Source organism: Podarcis pityusensis, assembly GCF_964106645.2.
Source record: "Podarcis pityusensis genome assembly, chromosome: 17".
In the NCBI taxonomy this organism is placed as follows: Eukaryota; Metazoa; Chordata; class Lepidosauria; order Squamata; family Lacertidae; genus Podarcis; species Podarcis pityusensis.
In genome coordinates this window covers 8,540,632-8,565,207 of record NC_138042.1, presented here as the reverse complement: position 1 = coordinate 8,565,207, position 24,576 = coordinate 8,540,632, and the positions used below count along the sequence as shown (strand labels likewise).

The 24,576-nt window shown below is 45.7% G+C and overlaps 1 protein-coding gene and 2 long non-coding RNA genes across 7 annotated transcripts in view; 2 read left to right on the top strand and 1 right to left on the bottom strand.

Moving 5' to 3' along the window:
• Positions 1-1,365: 1,365 nt before the first annotated feature.
• Positions 1,366-21,945, top strand: LOC308467015. The gene is made up of 4 exons (XR_013981083.1): positions 1,366-2,323; positions 11,615-11,717; positions 11,802-11,917; positions 20,643-21,945. It is a non-coding gene; the product is annotated as an uncharacterized lncRNA (long non-coding RNA).
• Positions 9,217-24,576, bottom strand: part of VAV1 (vav guanine nucleotide exchange factor 1) — a 66,204-nt gene continuing 50,844 nt past the window's right edge. For 2 of the 5 annotated variants that reach the window (XM_080988098.1, XM_080988097.1), the window contains exons 19-28: positions 24,177-24,222; positions 23,190-23,326; positions 21,952-22,017; positions 20,570-20,668; positions 18,657-18,688; positions 17,425-17,541; positions 15,352-15,439; positions 13,615-13,729; positions 11,044-11,195; positions 9,217-9,526 (exon numbers count right to left, since the gene is read on the bottom strand). In XM_080988098.1, coding sequence (XP_080844224.1) covers positions 9,473-9,526; positions 11,044-11,195; positions 13,615-13,729; positions 15,352-15,439; positions 17,425-17,541; positions 18,657-18,688; positions 20,570-20,668; positions 21,952-22,017; positions 23,190-23,326; positions 24,177-24,222 — 906 coding nt within the window. In that variant the 3' untranslated portion in view covers positions 9,217-9,472. Of the gene's footprint in view, positions 9,527-11,043; positions 11,196-13,614; positions 13,730-15,125; positions 15,226-15,351; positions 15,440-17,424; positions 17,542-18,656; positions 18,689-20,569; positions 20,669-21,951; positions 22,018-23,189; positions 23,327-24,176; positions 24,223-24,576 lie in introns of those variants that run through there. The other 3 variants (XM_080988100.1, XM_080988099.1, XR_013981005.1) reach the window with 2 other exon arrangements.
• Positions 15,446-17,208, top strand: LOC308467025. The gene is made up of 2 exons (XR_013981097.1): positions 15,446-16,886; positions 17,143-17,208. It is a non-coding gene; the product is annotated as an uncharacterized lncRNA (long non-coding RNA).

Genomic DNA, 24,576 nt, shown 5'->3' with positions numbered 1-24,576 from the left:
GGTACCACTGTATAGCAGACCTTAGGGAGGTAGTTTGGCAATGCCACATTTGTTTCCAATGACTAGCAACAATTTCTATAAGGAAATCCTTTAAGGAGTGTATTGGTTACTGTCAGGGGTTCAGGGACAGAGGCACAGGATAGGCAGGAGATGGAGAGCGATGGGGATGAATCCCAGGACAGCGAGGAAGAGGATGACAATGACTCAAGAGATTCCATGAGTCTTTCCAGCGAATCAGAGGATTCCCAGAAGGGGGCACCGGTGGTCAAGGCCAGGGGAGCCCCAGGGGGAACGTGTCAGGAGCAGGGGGCCAGCGGGGGATCCCAAAGTGGCAGCTGGGCGTCAGGACCAGCCTCCCCGCCAGAGTGCAGCGAAGGGGGTGGAGGTTCCAGTGTATCAGGGGAAGCAGCTCCGGCAGCAGAGAAGGGAGGGAGGTCGGAGCAAGCCACCCTCCCGGAAGGGGAGGGGAGTAGTGAAGGGAGTAGTGTAGCTGTCAAAAGGAAGGTTAGAGGTTGGGCGCGCGCGCCAAGTTCAAATGTGAAGGCGCGCGGAAGTACAGGGAGCCCGGAGGAGGGGCCAGGTCCCAAAGCCCGCAGGAGGGGGGAAGAGCAAGCTGGGGATTCCGCGTCAGGGGAATCCAGGAGGGGCGAAACCCCAGCGGGCAGGAAGACCCTGAGGAAAAGGAAAGAGAGAAAGAGGTGGAGCAGAGCAAGCCTCTTAAACTGGTGCTGGGGAGGGACTGACTCATAGGGGACTTCAACGGTCTAAGCGTAACAGACGTGGGGCTGCGCGCCTCGGATGTGAAGCTAACAATGAGCTCCAATAAACACTTTTGTATATAAGAAGAGATTGGCGTTGGTCTTTTGTGAGCTGAGACCTGAGGCAGCCTTGACAGTTACATTAAAAACTAACATGAAAAGTGATCAGTTTTCACTTTCACAGAACTTTGCTTAGAACTGCCACTTCGTGAATCTTGTAGCTTTGCACTGAACAGAAGATTAAGCTCCACCAGTGAGCAGATCCATCCCAGGAAGAAGATTCACTTGAATATTTCTGCAGATCCATTTCTTTTAAGGGTACAAAAGCAGGCCAGGCAGGTTTTATCTGGTCAGTCTCCCCCCCCCCCCCGATTGAAATTTCCGCTGAGCCTCCTAAGAGGCTGATATTGAGATATGATCATATAAAGGTTGTGCAAAGCCTCTCTAAACAGCTGCATCTGCTCAGCCAATCACCTTTCCCCTCTGTCTGTCCTCTATGAGGTCATGCTTGCTAAACAATGCTAGTAGGTAGATGAGGCAGGTACTGTAAATTAATGTGCTCATTTCTGTCACAGCTGGAAGGAGAAGTGAGTAGTTTTCTTGATTTGTTCATTTTTGATTGTCCTAAAGTTACTATTTTAAAAATATTTATGTATTGCATTTAGGTTTAGAGTTTTTCCAATTATTTAGGATTTTTAAAGTTTAGATTAGAGAGGATGTTGCAGGTAGTTTATTCTGTTACTATGTGGGCAAAGTTCTTTATCAGGTAAGAGAACTGCTCTAATGACATATGTATCATTTTTTTCTTTGTATTGTTGGTACGTAAATGCTAGTTTGAGGGGAAAACCACCAAAAAATGTAGGGCATTTTAACAAGTTTGTAAAGAACAATCAGCTGGATTGACTATAGCTAGTACTGCCACTAGCCTACCAGGTAAGGAAAATGGAAGAAAGTTTGATTTTTAGGAAGCAAACACAAAGTCATTTAAGATTTATTTCAAATATCATCCTGTGAATTTTGAAGCTTAGTATTCTTCCCTTTGACAGGACGCGGGTGACGCTGTGGGTTAAACCACAGAGCCTAGGACTTGCCGATCAGAAGGTCGGCAGTTCAAATCCCCGCAACGGGGTGAGCTCCTGTTACTCGGTCCCTGCTCCTGCCAACCTAGCAGTTCGAAAACACGTCAAAGTGCAAGTAGATAAATAGGTACCGTTCCAGCAGGAAGGTAAATGGCGTTTCCGTGCGCTGCTCTGGTTTGCCAGAAGCGGCTTAGTCATGCTGGCAACATGACCCGGAAGCTGTACGCCAGCTCCCTCAGCCAATAAAGCGAGATGAGCGCTGCAACCCCAGAGTCTGCCACAACTGGACCTAATGGTTAGGGGTCCCTTTACCTTTACCTTTATTCTTCCCTTTAAGAAGCAGCAGCATCTACTCAGCCAATCATATTTCTTCTCTCTTTTCTCTATGATGTCATGCTTACACAACACTGCTGGTTGGTAAATGAGGTCATCACAGTAACTGTTTGAATCTACTCATTTCTAGCTGACAGTTGGAGCTGGAAGAAGGTATTACATGGCTTCCTTGAGTTTTTCATTTCCTTGTTCCTAAATATTTAAAATATATATATTTAGATTTAGTTTTTAGAGTTAGAACTAAGTTGCTTTTTGTTTTTTTGTTGTGTGGATATAAATTAAATGGCTTATCAGTTTAATTACATAGGGTGCTGAGGCTGAATAGTCTTCCAAAATCTGATTCCAAATATTCAAAAATCTTAATACTTGATACTTTAGAGAGGGCATTTTAGGTAGCACCATTCCTTTACCATAGGAGCAAAACCCTTTATTAGGTAAGGGCTCATCCACACTTTGCTTGCCCTGTGTGTACAAAGCACAGGTCTGAGAGGTTTTCTGCTTGTCCCAGGTTTTCTAGGCAGGGGTCTGAGCAGTTTTTCCCAGCTGATGTTTGCTCCAATTCAGCAGTAAAGAGTTGAATCTCAGGGGAAAGCAGCAGGGTAAACAGAAGTGTGAAGAGCCCTGAGAGATCAGATCTAATGATAACTAATGTATTTTTTTGTTTTGTTTTAATGGTATATATAAATGCTAGTCTGGAGAAAAACAAGGACAGGCCAATATATTGATATATCATCCCAAACCAGTTTGAAGTCTGTATTATGATATCAGTTGCATAATTTTGACCTGGCGGTATATCACGAATCATGATGTGTATTAGGGCTGAGCAATGTCTGGCTTTGAGAGCCAGTGTGGTGTAGTGGTTAAGAACGGTAGTCTTGTAATCTGGTGAACCGGGTTCGCGTCTCCGCTCCTCCACTTGCAGCTGCTGGGTGAACTTGGGCTGGTCACACTTATCAGAAGTCTCTCAGTCCCACTCACCTCACAGAGTATTTGTTGTGGAGGAGGAAGGGAAACGAGAATGTTAGCTGCTTTGAGACTCCTTCGGGTAGTGATAAAGCGGGATATCAAATCCAAACTCTTCTTCTTCTTCTTCTTTCAACATTGTGATATATCACCAGCTAAACATCACCAATATACAGTGGAACCTTGGTTCTCAAACTTAATCTGTTTCTGTCGTCTGTTCGACTCCCGAAACCATTCTAAAACCACGGCGCGGCTTCTGATTGGGTGCAGGAGCTTCCTTCACTCAAGTGGAAGCCATGTCGGACGTTCGGCTTCCGAAAAACGTTCGCAAACCAGAATACTTACTTCCAGGTTTGTGGTGTTCGGGAGCCGATTTGTTCAACAACTAAGCCATTTGAGAACCAAGGTACCACTGTATTATGTTATCTGAAATAAAGATGTAACTGTGTAAACAGGGTAATGTCCTGGAAACTGCTACTACTTAGGGGTCTAAAACCGATACTTTTTAACTTACCTTTAACATATTGTTACAACTGCCATTTTATAGTACAGAGCAACAGGGACAGAAGGAATCATGAGACGCAATAACTGGCTTCACGGTTTTTCCCACATTGCGAATTTTTACATAGCACACGCACACACTGTGATTCACGATATATCACCATGTTGAATATTATGAAACAGTGACCACAATGTGGACTACAAACTGATTTCTAACAGTGTATTGATACGTTGCTATCCCTAGTGTGAGTGTGTGTACTTCCTACGCAAAAATCACAATGTGGGGAAAAATGTGAAGCCAGCCAGTGCCTCTACATAGCTCCATCCGTATTTCAGACATCATGATATATCGGGATATCACGATATTTAGCTGGTGATACATTATGATGCATAATAATAATTTATTGGTACTCTGCCCATCTGACTGGGTTGCCCCAGCCACTCTGGGCAGCTTCCAGCCAGATATCACCCAGTTATAGGGAAAACCACCCCCCCCAAAAAAATTTGGGCAGCCTATTAAGTTTTTAAAGAACCATCAGCTGGTTGACTATGGCTAGTTAGTACAGGCAGAAAAAAAATAGAAGGAAATTTGTCTTTCTGAAACAATTTGTTTTTAACAGTTACAGTGGTACCTCGGTTTTTGAACGTAATCCGTACTGGAAGACCATTCAAGTTCTGAAACGTTCGAAAACCAAAAACTCAATAGCCAACAGCTAGGCCTTAGGATCTTGCATTCAGCAGAAGCCGCATGGCATGTGTGGAGAGAATCAGAACCTACAGGGTTAAGAGGTTCTGTGTGACGTCTTACATTCTGAGGCGTGGTTGAGTATACTGAGGGGAGTGTTTCCTGAGTTCAGTTCTGGTTTCGCTTTTGCGGAGAGAGGACGCAAGATGTGTGCGTTGTCGCCCGGAGAGATTTAAGAGCTGTTTTTCTACACGAATAAAGACTTTTAGAAGATAAGGAAGACACCGTGCGTGCTGCCTGATTTATGTTTACACACACGCACAGCAACAGTTTCTCGCTGCGTGCACTCTGCCCCCCTGCCTAGGTCAGCTTCAGGCTTCCGAGCAGAGCTGCGCAGGGGAAGCGCTGGCTGGACGGCAGGGCAATTTGCCAAGAGGCCAATAGGTTATGGATGGTCAGAAAACGCTTTGAAGCTGTTGCCAGACGTGCCGGGGTGTGTGTGGGAGCCAGCTGAGGAGAGGCTGCAGAGAGCTTGGAGCTGTGCCTAACGTTTGAAGGCAAGCTGACGACGCTGAAGCCAGCTTTGAGTCCTGCCTGAAGCTGAGAGAGGCAGACGAACTCAGCTGGGAGGAGCTGATCTGCCGGACCGGGAGCTGGAGAGCTGCTGTTTGTTTACGTGAGTACGCTAGGCCCCGGGGGAAGATGGCAGATGACCAAGAGGTGCTTGAAGCTCCGCTTGAGAAGCTTGAAGAGCTCACCACCCAGTCGTGGGAAACCTGGGTCAGGAAAGTGAGAGCCTGGTTTTGGGCAACAGGGCTGTGGGAAGTATGCAAGAAAGAGCCGTCCCCAGCCAAACCGGCTGCTACTGAAAATGCAGAACTGGTGGACAGAGATGCAGAAAAGCTGCAGTCTGCTTTTCTGGAGGAGAAAATGCAGAGAGAGAAAGCTATGAGAGCTGAGATCTGCATGTTGAGATCAAGCGTACATGCTAAGCTATTGCCGCATTTGGAAGGCATTGAGTCGGCCTGTGAAGCCTGGAAACTGCTGAGGGGTTTGTGTCAAAGCTCAGCAGGAGGCCAGGAGCAGGATGACGCCGAGTGCTCAGCCAGAAGCCCTGATTTTACAGCCTCACGGAGTGCTGTTGGAGGTGTCGGGGGGGCAGAGAAGCCCAAAGGCCAGTTTGGAAAAGTTTCCACTGTGTATGACGAGGAGGAGTGCCGTTTCAGAGGGGGCGGAGCTGGCCCGGAAGCTTCGCTAGCTGAGAGCTCACCCCAGTGTTTTTCCACTCGTCGCTGCTACGTTTGCAATTCTCCTGACCATCTGCGTCGCAACTGCCCCCAGAGAGCAAGGGAGACAGGGCAGGATGTCTCCAAGGTCGTTTCCCATGGGAATCAGCCGGGTTTCCATGGCAACCAGTCCAGCAGAGGGGGCAGGCGTGGGAAGTCGCAGAGAGGACGTGGCTCAGAGGGGGAAGACGGCGCTTATCAGCTAACTGCATCCATGGCGGTTGTAAAGGACACCTGCAAAGGCCCCAAGGACGGGGGCAGCGGGACGTTTGTTGCGATGACTGCTTTGAAGGACAGCTGCATTGAGAGCAACGTGATACGTTGGATTATTGACAGTACTGTCAACAGACATCTGATAACTGAGACACCTGGTGTTAAGATGTGGAACTGCAAACCTGTTTTGGTTGGGAAGACAGTGTGTTTTGCAGACAATTTACAAAAGCCATTGTCTAAAGTTGGACATGTTTATGTTTCTGTTTTGCAGGCGCAGCTGCGAGTCTACGTGGCGCCGGGGATACAACATTGTATTTTATCTGTACCTTGTCTCTTGCAGGAGGGGTATAAGGTTTGCTTTGAGAAGGATGTCTGCACAATTTCCAGAGGGGGGAAAGTCTTGATCAGTGTTCCAAAAGGGCACAACGGCTTTTTTGTTCTTGAAGCACCTCTGGAGGGTGAAGGGTGTGCTGAGAAAGTCCAGGCAAAGTCTGCAAATGTTCATGCTCATGTTTCATGTGCTTGCGTGTGGCACAAGAAAATGTCACATGGTTCCTGTGAGGATATCCAGATGCTATCGGAGTGCACTAAAGGGTGCGAAATAAGGGAATGTGGTAGACCCCTAAAGTGCAGGGCTTGCAGAAAAGCCAATGTAAAAGGGTGTGGTTTTCCCAGAGTGGAGAGGGTGGCCACAAAGCCTTTTGAGCTTGTGCACACAGACCTTTTTGGTCCCATGCAAAAGCAAAGTCTGGGCGGGGCCAGGTTTGGCTTGACGCTGCAGGATGATTTCAGCCAGGTTGGCTGGTTTTATCCTCTGAAACGGAAAGAGGATGCAACGCAACTGATCAAAGATTGGATTGCGGAGGTGGAACTAAGGTTCTCCACCAAGGTGCAGGGGTTCCAGAGTGACCAAGGGTCAGAGGTCACTGGGTCTGCTCTGCAGAAATTCTTTCGTCAGAAAGGGATACGTCACAAGGTGACTTCTCCTCAGGAGAAGGGAGTGGCAGAGCTTAGGAGCAAAGCTCTGGTTCAAGCAACAGAGATTCTACTGAATGACTCTGGTTTGCCTCAAAGCTTTTGGGGGGAAGGAATTAAATTTGTAAATTTCACGAAGAATAGGTCCTACAATTCAGTGGTAGGTGACACCCCGCATTTTATGCTTTACGGAGAGAAGCCGAACCTGCATTTCCTCCGTGTATTTGGTTCGAAAGCTATGGTGTCGGTACCAAAGTTTCTGCAAGAGCAGGGTGGTCCAAAGGTCCAGGAAATGATCTTCTGTGGGTATGATCCTGCAACAAATGGGTGGAAGTTTGCATACCCAGAGGGTGATCAGACCAAGCTTCTGGTCAGCAAGCATGCTGAGTTCTGTGAGCAGGATGGTTGGGCAAGGCGCAAAGTGAGCCCTGACGTTCTCTCAGATTGTCTATCTGAATCTGAGGAGGAAGGAGAGCTAGAGGCTGAACCTGAAAATGAGGACCAGGTCCAGGATCAAGGTCCGGAACAGGTTTGGGCATCTCCACGGGTTGTTAAAGGAGTGTCCAAAAGTGAGCCTTCATCTCCTGTTAGCATAATGGAGAAAGCTCACAGATGGGTCAAGTCAGAGGGGGAGTCGTCTGGTGAAGAAGACGCACTTGCTGGCCCCAGTGGGTCAGAAGAAGCACCCCAGTTCGTGCCCAGGCGTTCATCTCGGGCAACAAAGGGAATTCCACCTGAAAGGTATGAAGCCACTAGTGTTTGGGTTGGTGTGGCTAGGTGCGAATCTGAGATTTGTGAGGAGGTTCAACAGGTGCCTGACAAAGATGCCAGGAAGAGGCAAAAGGCAATGGGGAAGGTGTTGAACTCTCAAGGGTCTGTAAATATGTGTGTCCACAACTCCTCTCAGATTGTAAGGCGAGAGGGGGTGTGGAGAGAATCAGAACCTACAGGGTTAAGAGGTTCTGTGTGACGTCTTACATTCTGAGGCGTGGTTGAGTATACTGAGGGGAGTGTTTCCTGAGTTCAGTTCTGGTTTCGCTTTTGCGGAGAGAGGACGCAAGATGTGTGCGTTGTCGCCCGGAGAGATTTAAGAGCTGTTTTTCTACACGAATAAAGACTTTTAGAAGATAAGGAAGACACCGTGCGTGCTGCCTGATTTATGTTTACACACACGCACAGCAACAGTTTCTCGCTGCGTGCACTCTGCCCCCCTGCCTAGGTCAGCTTCAGGCTTCCGAGCAGAGCTGCGCAGGGGAAGCGCTGGCTGGACGGCAGGGCAATTTGCCAAGAGGCCAATAGCATGTTCATCTTCTGAGGCATGTTCGAAAACCGAAGCATTTACTTCCAGGTTTACGCCGTTTCTAAACCGAAATGTTCATCAGTGGAGATGTTCAGAAACCAAGGTACCACTGTATTTCCAAATTTATCCTGTCGGTGTTGAATATCATAGTCAAAAATCACAACCTAAGTTCTGTGGCTCAAGTGGTATGTGTTGACAAGCTTTTGAAAACTCCGAATGCACACGCAGACCCTTTTTGTCTTAGCCCAGGCTCAGCAAATTGCCTTCACCCAGGCAACTGGTTTCCCACTAGAAGGAGAAGCCTGTCGGTCCAAAGACTTTAGACTCTCTGGGTCTTTCTCTGTGGTCTCACTAATACCTTCTAGAGCAGGCGTCCCCAAACTAAGGCTTGCAGGCCGGATAAGGCCCGAGGGGCTCATTTATCCGGCCCGCAGCAACCCCCGCTGCCCACTGCCCGCTCTTACCGGCACTGCGCTGGACGGCTGCCCACTTCCAGGTCAGAGCAGCACCAGTAATAGCTTGTGCGCATGCACAAACATTATTTGTGCATGCGTAAGCGTTATTTGCGCAAGCACAAGCGTTATTTCTGGTGCACATCCGGGTCGGAGGAGGCCCGTGCACATGCGCACAAGCTATTTCCGGTTCTCCTCCGACCTGGAAGTGCACCGGAAATAGCGTGTGCACACGCACATGGGCACGCGCTCTCCTGCCCTCTGGGCGATCGGTGCTGGAGACACCAGCCCAAGGCACGGTAAGTTTGCTAACCCCTGTTCTAGAGAAAGACCAGAGAGTCTAGAAGGAGCAATCTAGAAAGACCACAGAGTCTAGAAGGACCAAGGAGCAGAGCAGTGACCCAGAGCCTCAGGTGGAAGCTGCTACTACCACCAAGGCATCTGCCTGAAAAATTACATGGGTTTTTTGTGGGCAGTATTAAAAGAATGAAGAATAACAATAGTGAAGAAGGGTCTAGGGAGACTACATTTGAATGTTGGCAGTTTCCAAACACCATGCAGAAAACGTGGAAATTGCATGCTGGGTTATGCAGCTATTATGCACACTCAAAGGGAACTTGTCTCACAATATCTTTGTGGCTATGAGCAATTGTGACATTAAAAGAAGCAGCTTTTCATGCTGTAGTTTTATTTTTTCACACATGATTTTGATGATGAGGTTTGCTCTTTGGTAGTTACAACCAGGTTCTCACCCAGTTTATTTGACATTAAGAACACAAAGGGAAGGTCAGAAACCAATGTGAGGGGAATTAAAGAGAGTTCATAAATAATGGTTTTTGCACAGCAGTGGTTACAGGAAAATGATTCTGTGGTTGTCCCAGGATGTGCTGCAAAAGAATCCTTCAATGCACCCAACTGGGTGTGCCATCAGCAATACTCTGAATAATCTTCCTCCACATAGTTTGCAGGGAACCAGCCAACCTGTAGAGAAAGCACATCAATATAAGGAATGATTGGAGAGCCCTATCAAGCAATGAGAATGTTCCCAGGGCGAGAGCCACAGACTTTAGATGCCAACAATATTTTTTTCTGATGTTGGTGCAAGTCCAGTCTAGCAAACTCTCAGCTACTGGTAGATGCTAGGGATTAACCATTCAAATGAGGTTCTAGCCTCAGCAGCTTTGAGTTGACATACACAGTGTAACCTCATTGAAGGCATTTCATTTTTAGCAGCTACCCCAACAGCAACTGTGACATCATTTCATGGACTGACAGCAATGTAGGCTAGTGTTCTGCCATCTTTCTCCGTTCAACATGTTCTGGGGAACTATGTTATTATTGTTTCCTGGTGATGTGGCAAGGATGTATTTATGTGGGAGATGGGGGAAGAGAACTGCAGATAGATAAGAGGTCTCTTCCTCCTATCATACCTCGGGCTCTCAAAGCTCTCCCAGTAGACATCAGCAGCCCAGTTAATATACATTCAATCAGTGCTGGAATCAACTTGGTACTTGAACTGGCAGCTTCCTAGTTTCTGTATTGGTGCCCTGGTGAACCATGCAGGGATGGATACAGAAAAGAGGAATAAGGAGCAGAATTGTTCTGTTGAGTCCACCACAGCTACACTTCCCTAAATAATTTATTGAATTATCTGGACCCAGCTTGGCCATGACCATATCTACATCAGACCTGCACCTTTGCTTCTGGCTTTGAGCAGGTCTATGGTTCCCAGTCTGTGCTCCCCACTTCCCAGTTCCTACTGCTGACTTCGTGGATGATCCCAGTGACGTAGCTAGCCGCATGGGTGCCTGGGGTGCTGCACGCACTGGGGGGAGCAGGATGAGCTGCCCGCGGGACAAAAAGGGCTCAACCCCCAGGAGCTTGTGCCCCTGCTCTGGCTTTAGTTGTCCCTTGTAGTTGTTGCTGTGTTTGAACCATCTCCCTGCCTGCAACTTCAGCTGCTCCTGGCCCTGGATGTTGTTCTGTCTAGTGCTTGTTGGATGGATTACCTTGTTCCAGACCCAGACTCTGCCTCCATTTTGACCCTTCTGTAACCCTTGCTCTGGAGATGAACCCAGTCCTGGTCCCAATTCAGCTGGGGCACACACATCAGCTCCCAGCTGACAAATAGCCCGTGTAGCTAGCTGCACATTGCTTTGCTTAAAAATGGCCAAAGTGTGTTTGTGTTTGTGTGTGTGGCTGAAGGCAGCCACCCCTACACCAGAGCTGTCAACTTTTCCCTTTTCTTGCGAGGAATCCTATTTGGAATAAGGGAATTTCCCTTAAAAAAAGGGAAACGTTGACAGCTATGATCTATACAGTTGCATTAGTGCTATTGGAATAGTGCAAAAAGTCCTGACAGGTCCCCAATATTTCTTTTGGCTCCAAAATTCATTCACTTCAGAGGTGAGGGGTGTATATCGGTCTCAGTTTGTTCCTAAGGTATCACATTCTCCAAGGCAAGCAGCTCAGAGTGGTATGGCTATAAAGGTGCTCACCCGGCCATAGACCTCTCCCTTCCACCATCCTGGCTGCCCTTTCTTGTTGAGAATCTTTATGATGTCTCCCTCTGTGAGGGACAGTTCCGTCCGGTCTCTTGCACAGAAATTGTAGCGAGCCTTAGCTGAACCAAAGTACTTGCAGCTTTTGCCTGTCAAGGAATAATAAAGAGTTAGGCATGGAAACAATAAGGGGGTGCTTATCACATCCCTGAAACTGCACACCACTTGGAAGGCAGTGAGCATGATGTAGAAGTTAAAAGTGATTGTGGTCAACAAATGCACACAGCAGAGCTTTCCAAACTTTCCATGTGGGTGACATATTTTTTAGACAAGCATCATTTCGCGACACAGCAATTCAGTTTTACTAGCAAACTGGAGGTTAAACTAACCCCTTTCCAGCCCCGGGAAGAGTGCGGAGAGCATTTGCGCGAGACACACACTGCAGCCGACACACTAACGTGTCACGACACACAGTTTGGAAAGCTCTGGCCTAAAGGATATGAACAAGCATGACACTATCAATTCCAGGCCTTAATAGTCTACATGCTCCAACCCTTTCTCCCTGCAGAATTCGGAGAGATCTGGAAGATTTCCCTTTAGTGCTCTGGCCAGATAAGAGTGACAGATGTAGAGCTTCCTTATATGCATGTTAGCCAAAGAGGATTGAGAAGGTATGGGAGGCCTGATCTACACCGCACTACTACTGTATGCAAAATAATACAAGTTATATGATCCAGTCTTTGTATTTTGCATAGGCCACACGTAGCTGACCTCAATGTTATGTCTGCTCTTCAGCCTCCATCTCCATTAGATGCAATAGACGGACAGGTGGATTTAAACACAGAGAAAGCCAGGCAACCACTGAAGGAAGGTAGGAAATTGCCTAGTCTATTAAAGAATAGTAATTGATTGTTCATCACACGCTAGTTGACACAGGTAGGACCATGGAGTTTGGACCTTGTGTTGGAAACGTGTTAAGAGAATAGCTCCTCTGAACCAGATTGTTGAAATTCTGATGTCACTTCTGCATCTGGCAAATGGAGACAAGACACATTTGTGTACAGTGGTACCTTGGCTCTCAAACGCCTTGGTACTCAAACACCTTGGTTCCCAAACGGCGAAAACCCGGAAGTAAGTGTTGTGGTTTTTGAACGCTTTTCGGAAGCCGAATGTCCGATGCGGCTGTCGGCTATTGTTTCCAGGGTGCCTGCACCAATCAGAAGCTGTGCCTTGGTTTTCGAACATTTCAGAAGTCAAGCAGACTTCTGGAATGGGTGAAGTTTGGTGCTTTTGTTTTTGCTATTTATTTTGCATTTCTGTTTTTGAGGTTTTTGAGGTTAAATTTTTTTTTTTGTGACTGTGTGGAACCCAGTTCAGTTACTTATTGATTGATTGTGCCACTGTGGAAATGGATAAAAACCTCCCATCCAAACAATGACTATCAACAGTGCAGGTAAGAATTTTTTATTTTTTTTAATCATCTACAATACTGTCTTATTTATTTTATTGTACAGTAAATTGATTATTGCTTTTATTTTATGGATCAATGGTCTCGTTAGATAGTAAAAATCATGTTTAATTGATGTTTTAGGGGTTGTTTTCAAAAGTCTGGAACGGAGTAATCCGTTTTGCATTACTTTCTATGGGAAAGTGCAGCTTGGTTTTGGAACGCTTTGGTTTTGGAACCGACTTCCGGAATGGATTAAGTTGGAGAACCAAGGTACCACTGTAGTTTGGGCTGCCAAAAACAGTGGCCGGGTCATGCTCTGTTGAGGAGGAAATGGAGGCACGGATGTGGCAAGACCATTTATTGAAAGCCATATTAAATGCGACAACCCCCCCCCCCCAATTGTGTTAACAAGCTGTGTTTTAATATTGTAAACCACTGGGATCTTTGGGTGGAAGGGCAGGTTAATAACAATAATAGAGTGCCACTGCAACCAGAAATCCAGATTAAATGTAAAAGTGGGGGGGGGCACATAATGGTGTTGTGTACATGGTGCAAAAAACTTGCACTCATGGACAGCTCTGATTGCATTCTCTGTGTGGAAGACCTTGTACCTCTGGGTCTCTTGCCACAGAATAACCCCAGAGAAGCACAGCGAGCCTCCATTGCTTTCCTATAAAGGTAAAGGGTAAAGGGACCCCTGACCATTAGGTCCAGTCACAGACGACTCTGGGGTTGCAGCGCTCATCTCGCTTTACTGGCCGAGGGAGCCGGCCTTTGTCTGCAGACAGTTCTTCCGGGTCATGTGGCCAGCATGACTAAGCCGCTTCTGGCGAACCAGAGCAGCGCACGAAAGCGCTGTTTACCTTTCCACCGGAGCAGTACCTATCTATCTACTTGCACTTTGAGGTGCTTTCGAACTGCTAGGTTGGCAGGAGCAGGGACCAAGCAATGGGAGCTCACCCCATCGTGGGGATTCGAACCGCCGACCTTCCGATCAGCAAGTCCTAGGCTCTGTGGTTTAACCCACAGCGCCACCCGCATCCTATATCTTGCTTTTTATTGTCCCCAACTTCCCCCAAGTCTTGAAACTGTAGAGATGAGACTCAGATCACACACACCAGAGGCCCCGGGCACTGTTCTGTTCCCAGGCTCTTTGAAGGAGAACTGTAGCACGGTATCGAGGGTCTTGAAGCAATCCTTCAGGGAGTTCTCTTGGTAAAACTGCACCAGCTCCTAGAGAGAGAAAGAAGAGTTTCTTGATACAGGCAACATCCTAAAGCTTGCACAATATGCCCCGGAGAGGAGGAAAGGCAGCATGTGTAGCTGGTAAGGCATATCTAAACCATTCACTTGAGAAAGAAAGACATGACATGCAAGGCACATATCAGAACAATATTAGGGAAAAAAGGAATACAACTGAAATACATCTCAGCTGTTTCTTTGAACCCCAATCTCTAATTCCCCTTTTCAGAATTGGTTCTTTGGCTTCTGTGTAACATGCGAGACATGCCACAAACTGATTCCCAGGGCTCAACTATAGATTACATAGAAGATGTACGAACAGCCTCTCAGCAGTCTGGTGGCTGCCATTTTGAGTGCAGGGACAGCAGAGGTGGGGATATTTAACATGTTCCTTTCATTTGTCCACTCACTAGATGATACATTGTAGTCACCCCATATTTTCTCACCCTATCTTGCTCTTTCTAGAAAACTTATCTTGGGGAAGCTGATATTAAGCGGACTAATAGCTTATTCACATTTACCTTTTGCCCCACTCTTTCCAGGCATAGAAAAGCTCCTGCATGAGTGGATTCCGCCCCCCCCCGAGCCATCCCATGAAAACCTGTCCTTTCGCACTCAGTTGGAGCAAATGTCAATCTGGGTTTCCCATGGATTGCCATTTGCTCCAATTGAGCTTTAAAGAGTGGGTTTTCATGGGGAAAGCTCTAGAGCAAAAAAAATAAAAAGGGCACTCGGATACTTACAACAACAACATCAATATTTTTGTATCCTGCCCATCTGACTGGATTACCCCAGTCACTTTGGGCAGCTTCCAACAGAATATACAAAAATACAGCAGGTGCCACTGCCAAGAAGGCTCTCTGCCTCTGTCTCCTTGTGACCTCACTTCTCGTAATGAGGGAACCGCCAGAAGGCCCTTGGAGCTAAACCTTAGTGTCTGGGCTGAATGAAGGGGATGGAGACGCCCCTTCAGGAATATAGGGCCGAAGCTGTTAGAGCTTTAAAGAGCTAACTGTGCCTGGAAAGGGTAGAGGAAATTTTGGTAAGTGTGGATGAGCCCTAAGGGCCTAAGACGTTTCTCGCTTGTCTTGTGCTTTCTAGGCATGGGTCTGAGGGATTTTGCCTTTGTCCCACCGCTTTCCCCAGGAAACCCACTCTTTGGCGCTGAATTGGAACAAAAAGCAATCTGCAGGAAACCCAGTTGCCACTTGTTCCAATTCAGTGCTAAACCATGAGTTTTCCTTGGGAAAGGGATGGGGCGATGTGCCCTAAAGGGAAGAGTTAAGCAGCTCCTCTGCATTGTGCTCTTTTGCTTCTGATCACAGCTTGGGTGATTGCTTTTCACTTAAACGAAACAGCCCCAACTGTAGAGAGACTATTCATGCACCTTCTTAATTACCATCCTATGCATTGCCTGGTTTGGCCTTTTGCCATCATCACTATTCTGATGGTGCTTGCCAAAGATCTCACTTCTGCCTATCCTGAAACTGAAATAAAAATATGTTTGCCTTCACTCTCCCTCCCAACTTCCTCTCATTTTGTTCCCCTGACCCCCATTCTTCTCCTCAGTTGTAACAGTCACCGTGAAGACAGTAGGGAAAACCGATTCTTACTATAAGTCCTTTGAAGGCTTTCTTCTCTGTGATGCGATACAAACCCTCCTTGGTCTGTATTTTGATGTGCTTGACTTCAGCGTTGAACCTGAGGGACACAAAGCCACATGACAGTTGGGTTAATGGTTTCCCATTTCTGCACAGCATTGTTGACAATTGGCAACAACAGGTCACGTAACCTCATTTAGAGGAGCTCTACGCTAAGAGATAGAACTAAGGTGTCTGCCTCATTCAAAGTCAAAATTAATGCTGGCATTTGAAATAATCAGCAAATGTCCAATTCTGATGTTCAACTCTGAACTCTGCTGAATAGTGTTTCCGGATAACAACTACTGTTTCGTTGAATTCTTCGTCAGCCAATTAGTTCAACACTTGTAAGTAGAAAAGATATGTAATTTCTTCATCAACCAACCTTTTTTCGAATAGATATAATGAAAAATACTCTGGAAAAGTGCTCATGCGATTATGTAGTCACTTCACAGCTTGCTCTCCACCGGGTAAAGTCTGGGACCGTGATTCATTTAAGGACTTTCAGAGACTTCAGTTTGTTAGTTTTGATGTTTTGAATTATTCCATAAAGTTTTTCACATTGTTATTGTTTCTGGCCATCGTGTTGCTTTTGATATTGCTGACTCATATTTTGCAACACAGGGCTTTGTTTGTTTAGGCATTTGAAATAAGGCAGTGCTTCAACTGTGAAGAAGAAACCAAGGAACTGGTACGTATATATTTACAGCTGTTGGTGTGCTGTAGAATCCTTCTTAATGAGAGGCTGGGACAAAAATTGACACAATAATTTGGGATAAATCAGCCTTGTATAACCAACATGCTTAAATCGAATTAATGCTTGAAGGGGTTAGGATCCTACAATAAGCTGTCCTGCCAGGCTCAGCTAGGTCACAGGCCTTACCTGAGAGGAAGGGCTACCAAACTCTTCATTCTTTTTCCTTCCACCATCTAAGAATGTCTAAGCTAGAGCATCCAACTTAGACTGTGTGGCTTTAGAAAGCCATTTTTGTCTCTCTATACAAATAATTTAGAAACTCTTACCGATTTTGAAACTAAGTTGTACCGCCTGTATTTTCTCGCTGCTGTGTGGAAGAGCACATGAATCTGACCTCTGAAGAGTTTGTAAGTAAACTCTCTTTACCTTACTGAACTGGTGATCTCTTTCTGTGCTAAGGGAAGTGGGAAACTTTGGAAGCAACTTAGAAGGGGGTATTTTAAAGGTCTTAGCACCCTATATTTCCATGCTGTATTTAAATCTCTGCTGGGTCTCTCTCACCAAAGAGTACTTGCCTCAGCCCTGTCTACCTGAAGGAGCATCTCCGCTGCTGTCATTTAGCTCAGACACTGAGGTCCAGCTCCAAGGGCCTTCTGGCAGTTCCCTCACTCTGAGAAATGAAGTTACAGGGAACCAGGCAGAGGGCCTTCTCAGTAGTGGCGCCCGCGCTGTGGAACACCCTCCCATCAGATGTCAAGCAGATAAGGTACTATACAACTTTTACAAGACATCTGAAAGCAGGCCTGTATAGGTAAGTTTTTAAATGTTTAATATTTTATTATGTTTTTATATATGCTGGAAGCTGCCTAGAGCGGCTGGGGCAACCCAGTCAGGTGGGAGGGGTACAAATAAAAAACTGATGATGAAGAAGTTATAAGCATCAACTTCCAAAGAAACCTGAATCAATGGATTCTAGTGTGGAGGTGCATTATTTTTAAAAAGGTATGATTTTTTTAAAACTTTGCCAGCTTCAAGGTTTTCTTCCTTCCTTTCCTTTTATTATACAGCAGTACCTCGGTTTTTGAACATAATCCGTTCTGGAAGACAGTTTGAATTCTGAAACGTTTGAAAACCGAAAACTCAAAATGGAAGCCTCAATACGGAAGCCGTGTTTCCGGTTTGACTTCTGAGGCGTGTTCGAAAACCGAAGCATTTACTTCCGGGTTTACAGCATTCGAGTTCCAAAATGTTTGTCAACGGAGACATTTGAAAACCGAGGTACCACTGTACTGCACATACAAATCTCCTTCTCTACCCTGATTTTCTAGTGTGGGGAGCAATAACATTACTTGATGCTGATGGCAAATTCAGTTGCATCCTTGATTCTCTGCCGCACCAGGAAAGTCCCATCTGAACGACTGGCAAGGGTCTGTTCTGCTTCTGCCCGCTCCATGGGCCCTGCATACCTGTACAATGAGGGGTGTTTGTTAATTGCAGTACAGCATTTGGTCACTGGGTGTCTCTGTATCCCACAGTTTACCACCACCACAAAAGACAAGGTGGGAGATCGAAGTAGCATGAGAAATACTATGTGCCTTATTTTTATTCAATATAACTATCAGTGTTCTCATAAAGTCTTTAGATGAGTGCCTGTTCTATTGCAACAATGAAATGGAGAGCAAGGGAGAATACTGTCCTCTCCCTGTTAATCAATGGTGTCTGTGAAAATTTTTACACATCACTTGGGAAGACAGGCGAACTAATGCCAGTGTACTGGAAGAAGCAAAGATCACCAGTGTCAAAGCAATGATACTTCAATACCAACTTTGTTGGACTGGTCATGTTGTTCGGATGCCTAATTATCGTCTTCTAAAGCAGCTACTCTATTCCAAACTTAAAAATGGAAAGTGTAATGCTGGTGGTCAACAAAAGAGGTTTAAAGAGGTCAACAAAAGAGGTTTAAAGACTCTCTCAAGGCAAATCTTTAAAAATGTAGTATAAACACCTATAAATGGGAAACACTGGCCTGCGAGCGCTCCAATTGGAGAACAGCCTTTACCAAAGGTGTCATGGACTTTGAAGATGCTCGAACTCAGGATGAAAGGGAGAAGTGTGCTAAGAGGAAGGCATGCTTGGCGAACCCTCACCATGATCAACTCTCTGCCCAGAAACCTATGTCCCCACTGTGGAAGGACGTATGGATCCAGAATTGACCTCCGCAGTCACTTACGAACTCACTGTTAAAACCGTGTTTATGGAAGACAATCTTACTTGGCTAAGAGTGATTGCCAAAAAAGAAGAAGACTCTGTTCTCAGCTCGGTGTAACAGCTCTGAACTTCTGAGATGGGATAAACACATTTAAAAATCAATAGCATGGGAAAACCTCACAGCAAACCTTGTTTGTGCATGTGATGTCTCATTGTACGTGCATACTGTGTAGATTTACAAGTGGGCTACTACCAGCTGAAACCCTAGGCCTATGTAGGATGCAAGGTTCATTAACCTCATGCTAGACATCACAGAATAAGGAGTTTTGGATAACAAGCTACTGAAATGGTTTAATTCTGTGGTGTTACTTACCAATGAAAGACTGACAGATCTGGTGGAGGAATCTGGGAAAGAAAAGGTAATACAGTATTTATTTTCTGTGAATTGGGGTAGGATTTGTATTGTGGAAAGTTTTTGAAAAAACAGCAGAGGGGAAAATCCTTGCCTCATTCATTTTGGTGGGAAAGTTTTGACAAATGAGGCAAAGACATCACCCAGAAGATGATACGCAATACTGTGCAGTTATGCTGCTTAAATCCAAAGGCATATTTTATCAATTATTTCCGTGGCATATTTTTTTCCAGCTGGTTTCCTTCTAATTTAGCAAATGCAGTGTTATAGCATTGGGTTGCAAATTAAAAACACTTTCTCTCTTTTTTGGGTGCTTCCAGATGGGGGCTTAATATTGTTAACTGGCTTATTGAAATATCAGTAATGGATAACCTGGCAGCAGGTTTTTTAAAAAAACATTGGACTTTTAATCGAAAGGGTGCTGTACATTAAACCACAGAGCCTAGGACTTGCCGATCAGAAGGTTGGCGGTTCGAATCCCCGCTACGGAGTGAGCTCCCGTTACTCAGTCCCAGCTCCTGCCAACCCAGCAGTTTGAAAGCACGTCAAAGTGCAAGTAGATAAATAGGTACCACTCTGGCGGGAAGGTAAATGGCATTTCCGTGCACTGCTCTGGTTTGCCAGAGGCTTAGTCATGCTGGCCACATGACCCGGAAGCTGTACACCGGCTACCTCAGCCAGTAAAGCGAGATGAGCGCCGCAACCCCAGAGTTGGCCACGACTGGACTTAATGGTCAGGGGTCCCTTTACCCTTTAAACCTGGATTAAATTGCAAAAAATATGAGCTAGCATTTTGGTGATAATGGCATTGTATGGATGCTGCAAAAAAGTTGAATGCCTGAGACATACTGATCCCACAAGAAACACCTGTCTGGAAGAATCCAGCATCCAAGATGGGTAACTAAACAGCACAGGGTTAAGTGCTTTTTTTCTGAAAAAAAAAAATGTTTAGGGGTACTGTCAGTTTCCTACTCATATTGAAATACTGCCTCTCAATGAGGCCAAACTTAGATTCACAAAATGTTTAGGGGTATGCGTCCCCCTCCGTCTGTCCCCCCAGAAAAAAAGCACTGGATCTGTCATCCCAGCAGGAGGACTGGATGGTGCACAGCAGCAGCCATCTCAATTTTCTTGTCATGGGTGTTGGTAGGTGGGGTGGCCTGGGGGAGGGGGCCTTGCTGCCTTTGCATGTGGTAGCGGGCAAGAGCTCTGCCTTGTCTGTGAGGGTGAGGCACCCGTAAGTGGCATGGTGCTGAGGCACCTCCGAGGTCTGGCACCAGCCCTGCTCCAAAAAGTAATGGAAAAAGCCCAGGGGAACAATTTGATGATGACATTCCCCAGAATAAAAATGAAAACAAAGAGTAGCAATTTCATAATAACCACCCCAAACCACAATAATTATGTTTTCATATGTGCTGGAAGCTGCCTAGAGTGGCTGGGGAAACCCAGCCACATGGGCGGGGTATAAATAATAAAATTATTGTTATTATTAAGAAGAGCCCTACTGTAGCAAATCAAAAGCCCCTCCAGACCAGCACCCTGTTCTCACAGGAGCCAACTAGATGCCTGGAAGAAGGACCTGAGCACAATAGCATTTTCTCCAGTTGTGATCTCCAGCAACTGGTATTTAGAGGAATACTCACATCCCACTTAAAAATCTGTCCAGGAAATAGAAATGAAAAATAAAATAAACATCTTACGGGTCTGAAATGACTGGAGCTGTGAGTGAGAATAGAGCCAGGGCCCAGAGGAACATAGCTGCCCCCATAGTTGGAGCTGTGATGTTTAGGGGTATGCGTCCCCCCAGAAAAAAAGCACTGGCAATATCTATGTCATCCACCAACACTCATTCAACATCTCAATAGAGCACATACTTGAATCTCCCATGTAGCATTCCTATTGTCAAGATGAGATTTGAGGTTGGGTTCTTTTCTATATTGTCCACAGCTCATACCGCCCTGCTTCTGTATTGCCTGAAATCACAGCATATGCCAGACGCAAAGTTGCCTAAAAATGTTAATTGGAGGAAATCTCCAATAGATTTTCTCGGAATTGGGATAACAAATGTGAAACCCTTTTAAACAAGTATGGACTAATCCTTGATGTTCTGAAGATACACCTGTAGCTATGAAGCAGTGTATTAAAAATAAAGAGTGGGAACTTTTGTTTAGTTGGAGATCACATCTTGTTGCCTTCACCATCTTAGTACTCTGTGAAATTTGATTATGGACTTCCAGATTACTTCCTTGAATTATTTGCCGATGTGATATGGAAGTTATTCACAACTTTGATATATCAAAGCATGTCCATAGTATATTTAGATGAGGGAAAACGCAGGGCTAGCTTAGTTGGTAGAGCATGGGACTTTTAATTTCAGGGTCATGGGTCTGAGTCCAACGTTGGGCAAAAGATTCCCGCATTGCAGGGGGTTGGACTAGATGACCCTCAGGGTCCCTTCCAACTCTACAAATCTATGACCCTGGAGTATTTGTTAAAACCCCATCGTTCTGCCTGGACACTGAGGTCCAGCGCCGAGAGCCTTCTGGTGGTTCCCTCATTGAGAGAAGCAAAGCTACAGGGAACCAGGCAGAGGGCCTTCTTGGCAGTGGCACCCGCCCTGTGGAACACCCTCCCACCAGATGTCAAAGAGAAAAACAACTATTTGACTTTTAGAAGACATCTGAAGGCAGCCCTGTTCAGGGAAGTTTTTAATGTGTAATATTTTAATGTATTTTTAATCTTTGTTGGAAGATGTCCAGAGTGGGCGGGGTACAAATAATAAATTATTTATTTATTTATTTATTTATTGTTGTTGTTTATGTATTTGCAGCCAGGGAGAAGTGAAATATATTGTTTGTTATGTACTGTACTACTCCCTGTATACCTCTTCTAGGGAAAACATTTTCAAAGGAATTATTCAGAAAGTTTCATTTTTTAATAATAGGGAGAAAATGCATTACAGTACTTGCTGATAAGATTTCTGTGTTGGCTCTAGGAGCCCAACAGATTAGACAAAAAAACAATTGCAAAACACGCATTGCAGGGGGTTGGACTAGATGACCCTTGGCCCTTCCAACTCTACAATTCCATGATTCTGTGGTGTCCAGTGTGTTGGGAACCACTTATGCTAAACTGTACCTCAACCTAATTCTATTTTGTGTGTGTGTGATGACCAATGGTTTACAACACACCAAGCCAGTTTCAATAATCCTCTAACACACAAAGAAATCACCTCCCCCAGATATGTGCTACTTACACAGACATAAGGCTTCACTTTCTTGCAAGGAAACCAGCCAATGTCATTGCTGGATGTGTTCCTTCCCTGAAAACAATGAACGAAAGCAAAGAACTCATGAAAAGTATGGTCAATCTGCAGTTGAACATTTTTGAAAAGAACTTTAGATGATGGGGGGAACGTTCTAGTGGTTGACTTTAAGTTGGTTACAAGCATTGACCTGAAATGACCTGGAGGTTTTTTTTGCCATAGTTTCCCCTGCTTCACAGAATGCCTCGCAAACTGCTGCCAAAAAAATAGCCCTTGCATCTAAGTGTGCTGTGAACTGGAAGCGAGAAGCCACCCTTTTCAGTTTCAGTCCCAAATTTAGCACATTTAAGTGACTTGGAACTAGCCTACCTCTAGACTGTGAGAAAGAGCAGAGGATCTTCTGGGGGAATAGGTAGCCTGATGAATGCTAAATTAATCTCTGGAAATGGTCCATGAACTTCGGAAGACATGCTGCGTGGGCCGCAAAGACTCCTCCTGCAAGAGTAATGCCGAGCTCTGGGCAGCAATTTGATTGGCAGCAGAACTCCTCCTCTGCTGCTGCCTGTTAGGACAGGGGCCATTTAAAAGGCCACGTCAGTGGGCAAACAAGGCAGATTGAAGGAGTAAGAGGGTGAGGGAAGGAGAAGAGTTCATCATCCTTTACCTATGTTCCCCCTTGGTTCTTCAAATCACACTGGCAGACTTGCACTTAAAAGATTCAGTAGTTCCTTTATTTGTATTCTGAGAAGGCATGCAATGGGATGCAGGTGGCGCTGTGGTCTAAATCACTAAGCCTCTTGGGCTTGCCGAACAGAAGGTCGGCGGTTCAAATCCCCACGACGGGGTGAGCTCCCGTTGTTTGGTCCCAGCTCCTGCCAACCTAGTGGTTTGAAAGCACGTCCAAGTGCAAGTAAATAAATAGGTACCGCTCCGGTGGGAAGGTAAACGGCGTTTCTGTGCGCTGCTCTGGTTTCGCCAGAAGCGGCTTAGTCATGCTAGCTGCACGACCTGGAAGCTGTCTGCAGACAAACGCCAGCTCCCTCGGCCTGTAAAGCGAGATGAGCACTGCAACCCCAGAGTCGTCCGTGACTGGACTTAACTCTCAGGGGTCCTTTACCTTTACCTATGCAATAGCTCATTCATCATCCCAGTTATTCATCACCATGTTATCCTGATGTCACCTCAAGACCGAAGAGCTACCGTTGGACAGCAATGTTGACTATGCCTACCTGCCACCACAGCTGCTCGGCCCCAGCTCTGTTTAGCTCCACAATATCCCCCACGTTGAGCTTCAGTGGTGGACCAAATGCCACAGGAGGTGGAGGAACACCATAATACTCCTGGCAGACCTCCAGTTTGGGCAGCCCTTAAGAGCAAAGAAGAGAATTGCAGTGATTAGACAAATCAGTTTCCTTGCATCTTCACACCCCGTCACCCCATCATTCAGACCTGACACTGAGGTCCAACTCCGAGGGTCTTCTGGTGGTTTCCTCACTGCAAGAAGTGAAGTTACAGGGAACCAGGCAGAGGGCCTTCTCGGTAGTGGCACCCACTCTGTCAAAGAGATGAACTACCCAACTTTGAGAAGACATCTGAAGGCAGCCTTGTACAGTGGTACCTCAGGTTAAGAACTTAATTCGTTCTGGAGGTCCATTCTTAACCTGAAACTGTTCTTAACCTGAGGTACCATTTTAGCTAATAGTGCCTCCTGCTGCTACCGTGCCTCCGCAGCACAATTTCTGTTCTCATCCTGAAGCAAAGTTCTTAACCCAAGGTACTATTTCTGGCTTAGCAGAGTCTGTAACCTGAAGCGTCTTTAACCTGAAGCGTTTGTAACCCGAGGTACCGCTGTATAAGGAAGCTTTTAACATTTGACGTTTTGTTATGTTTTTATACTCTGCTGGAAGCTGCCCAGAGTGGCTGGGGAAACCCAGCCAGATGGGCTGAGTACGACTAATAAAATTATTATTATTATTATTGCTTTTATTTCAACCACATGCTATGGGAGTGAGCTTTTTAAATAACTAGGAACAACCACACTATTCTGTGTCCAAGTGATGGGTGGGGCCATGTAGGTGAATGCAAGCAGTGAGTTCTCCAGATGCTCTGCTGCTAGTCTTGGGGGGCTGCCAGCCTCAATCCTTCATCGGTCACCTGCCATCATTGGTGTCCTTGCGGAAACATACAAAGTGAGCTATCAGGTAACTACAACTCACCTAGAGCAGCTTTATCGCTCTCCAGCGTATGTCGATTGGATTTATTCTGCACAGAAAAATGGATTTTGGTTCAGGTAACGGGAATGAGGTGAGAGGTTAACAGGATATAGAAAATTATAATGACCAAGGTACACATCCAAGTTTCTGGAAGGATATATCATATTCAACCTGTATGGAGTATTTTATTCATTATGCACAATGTACACATCTTAAGCTAAAAATTGGTTGACTGTGGATTATGAACCATTTCCACACCATTGATTGAGTTGCTGTGATGTCACAGAACATTCACAATTATTCACATTTACGAGGAGAAAGGTTCAGCCCATTGCATGCTGACAAACTTCCCTCACAGGGCTCATCCACACTTCCCCTTGTCTTGCCGCTTCTCCCCAGGAAA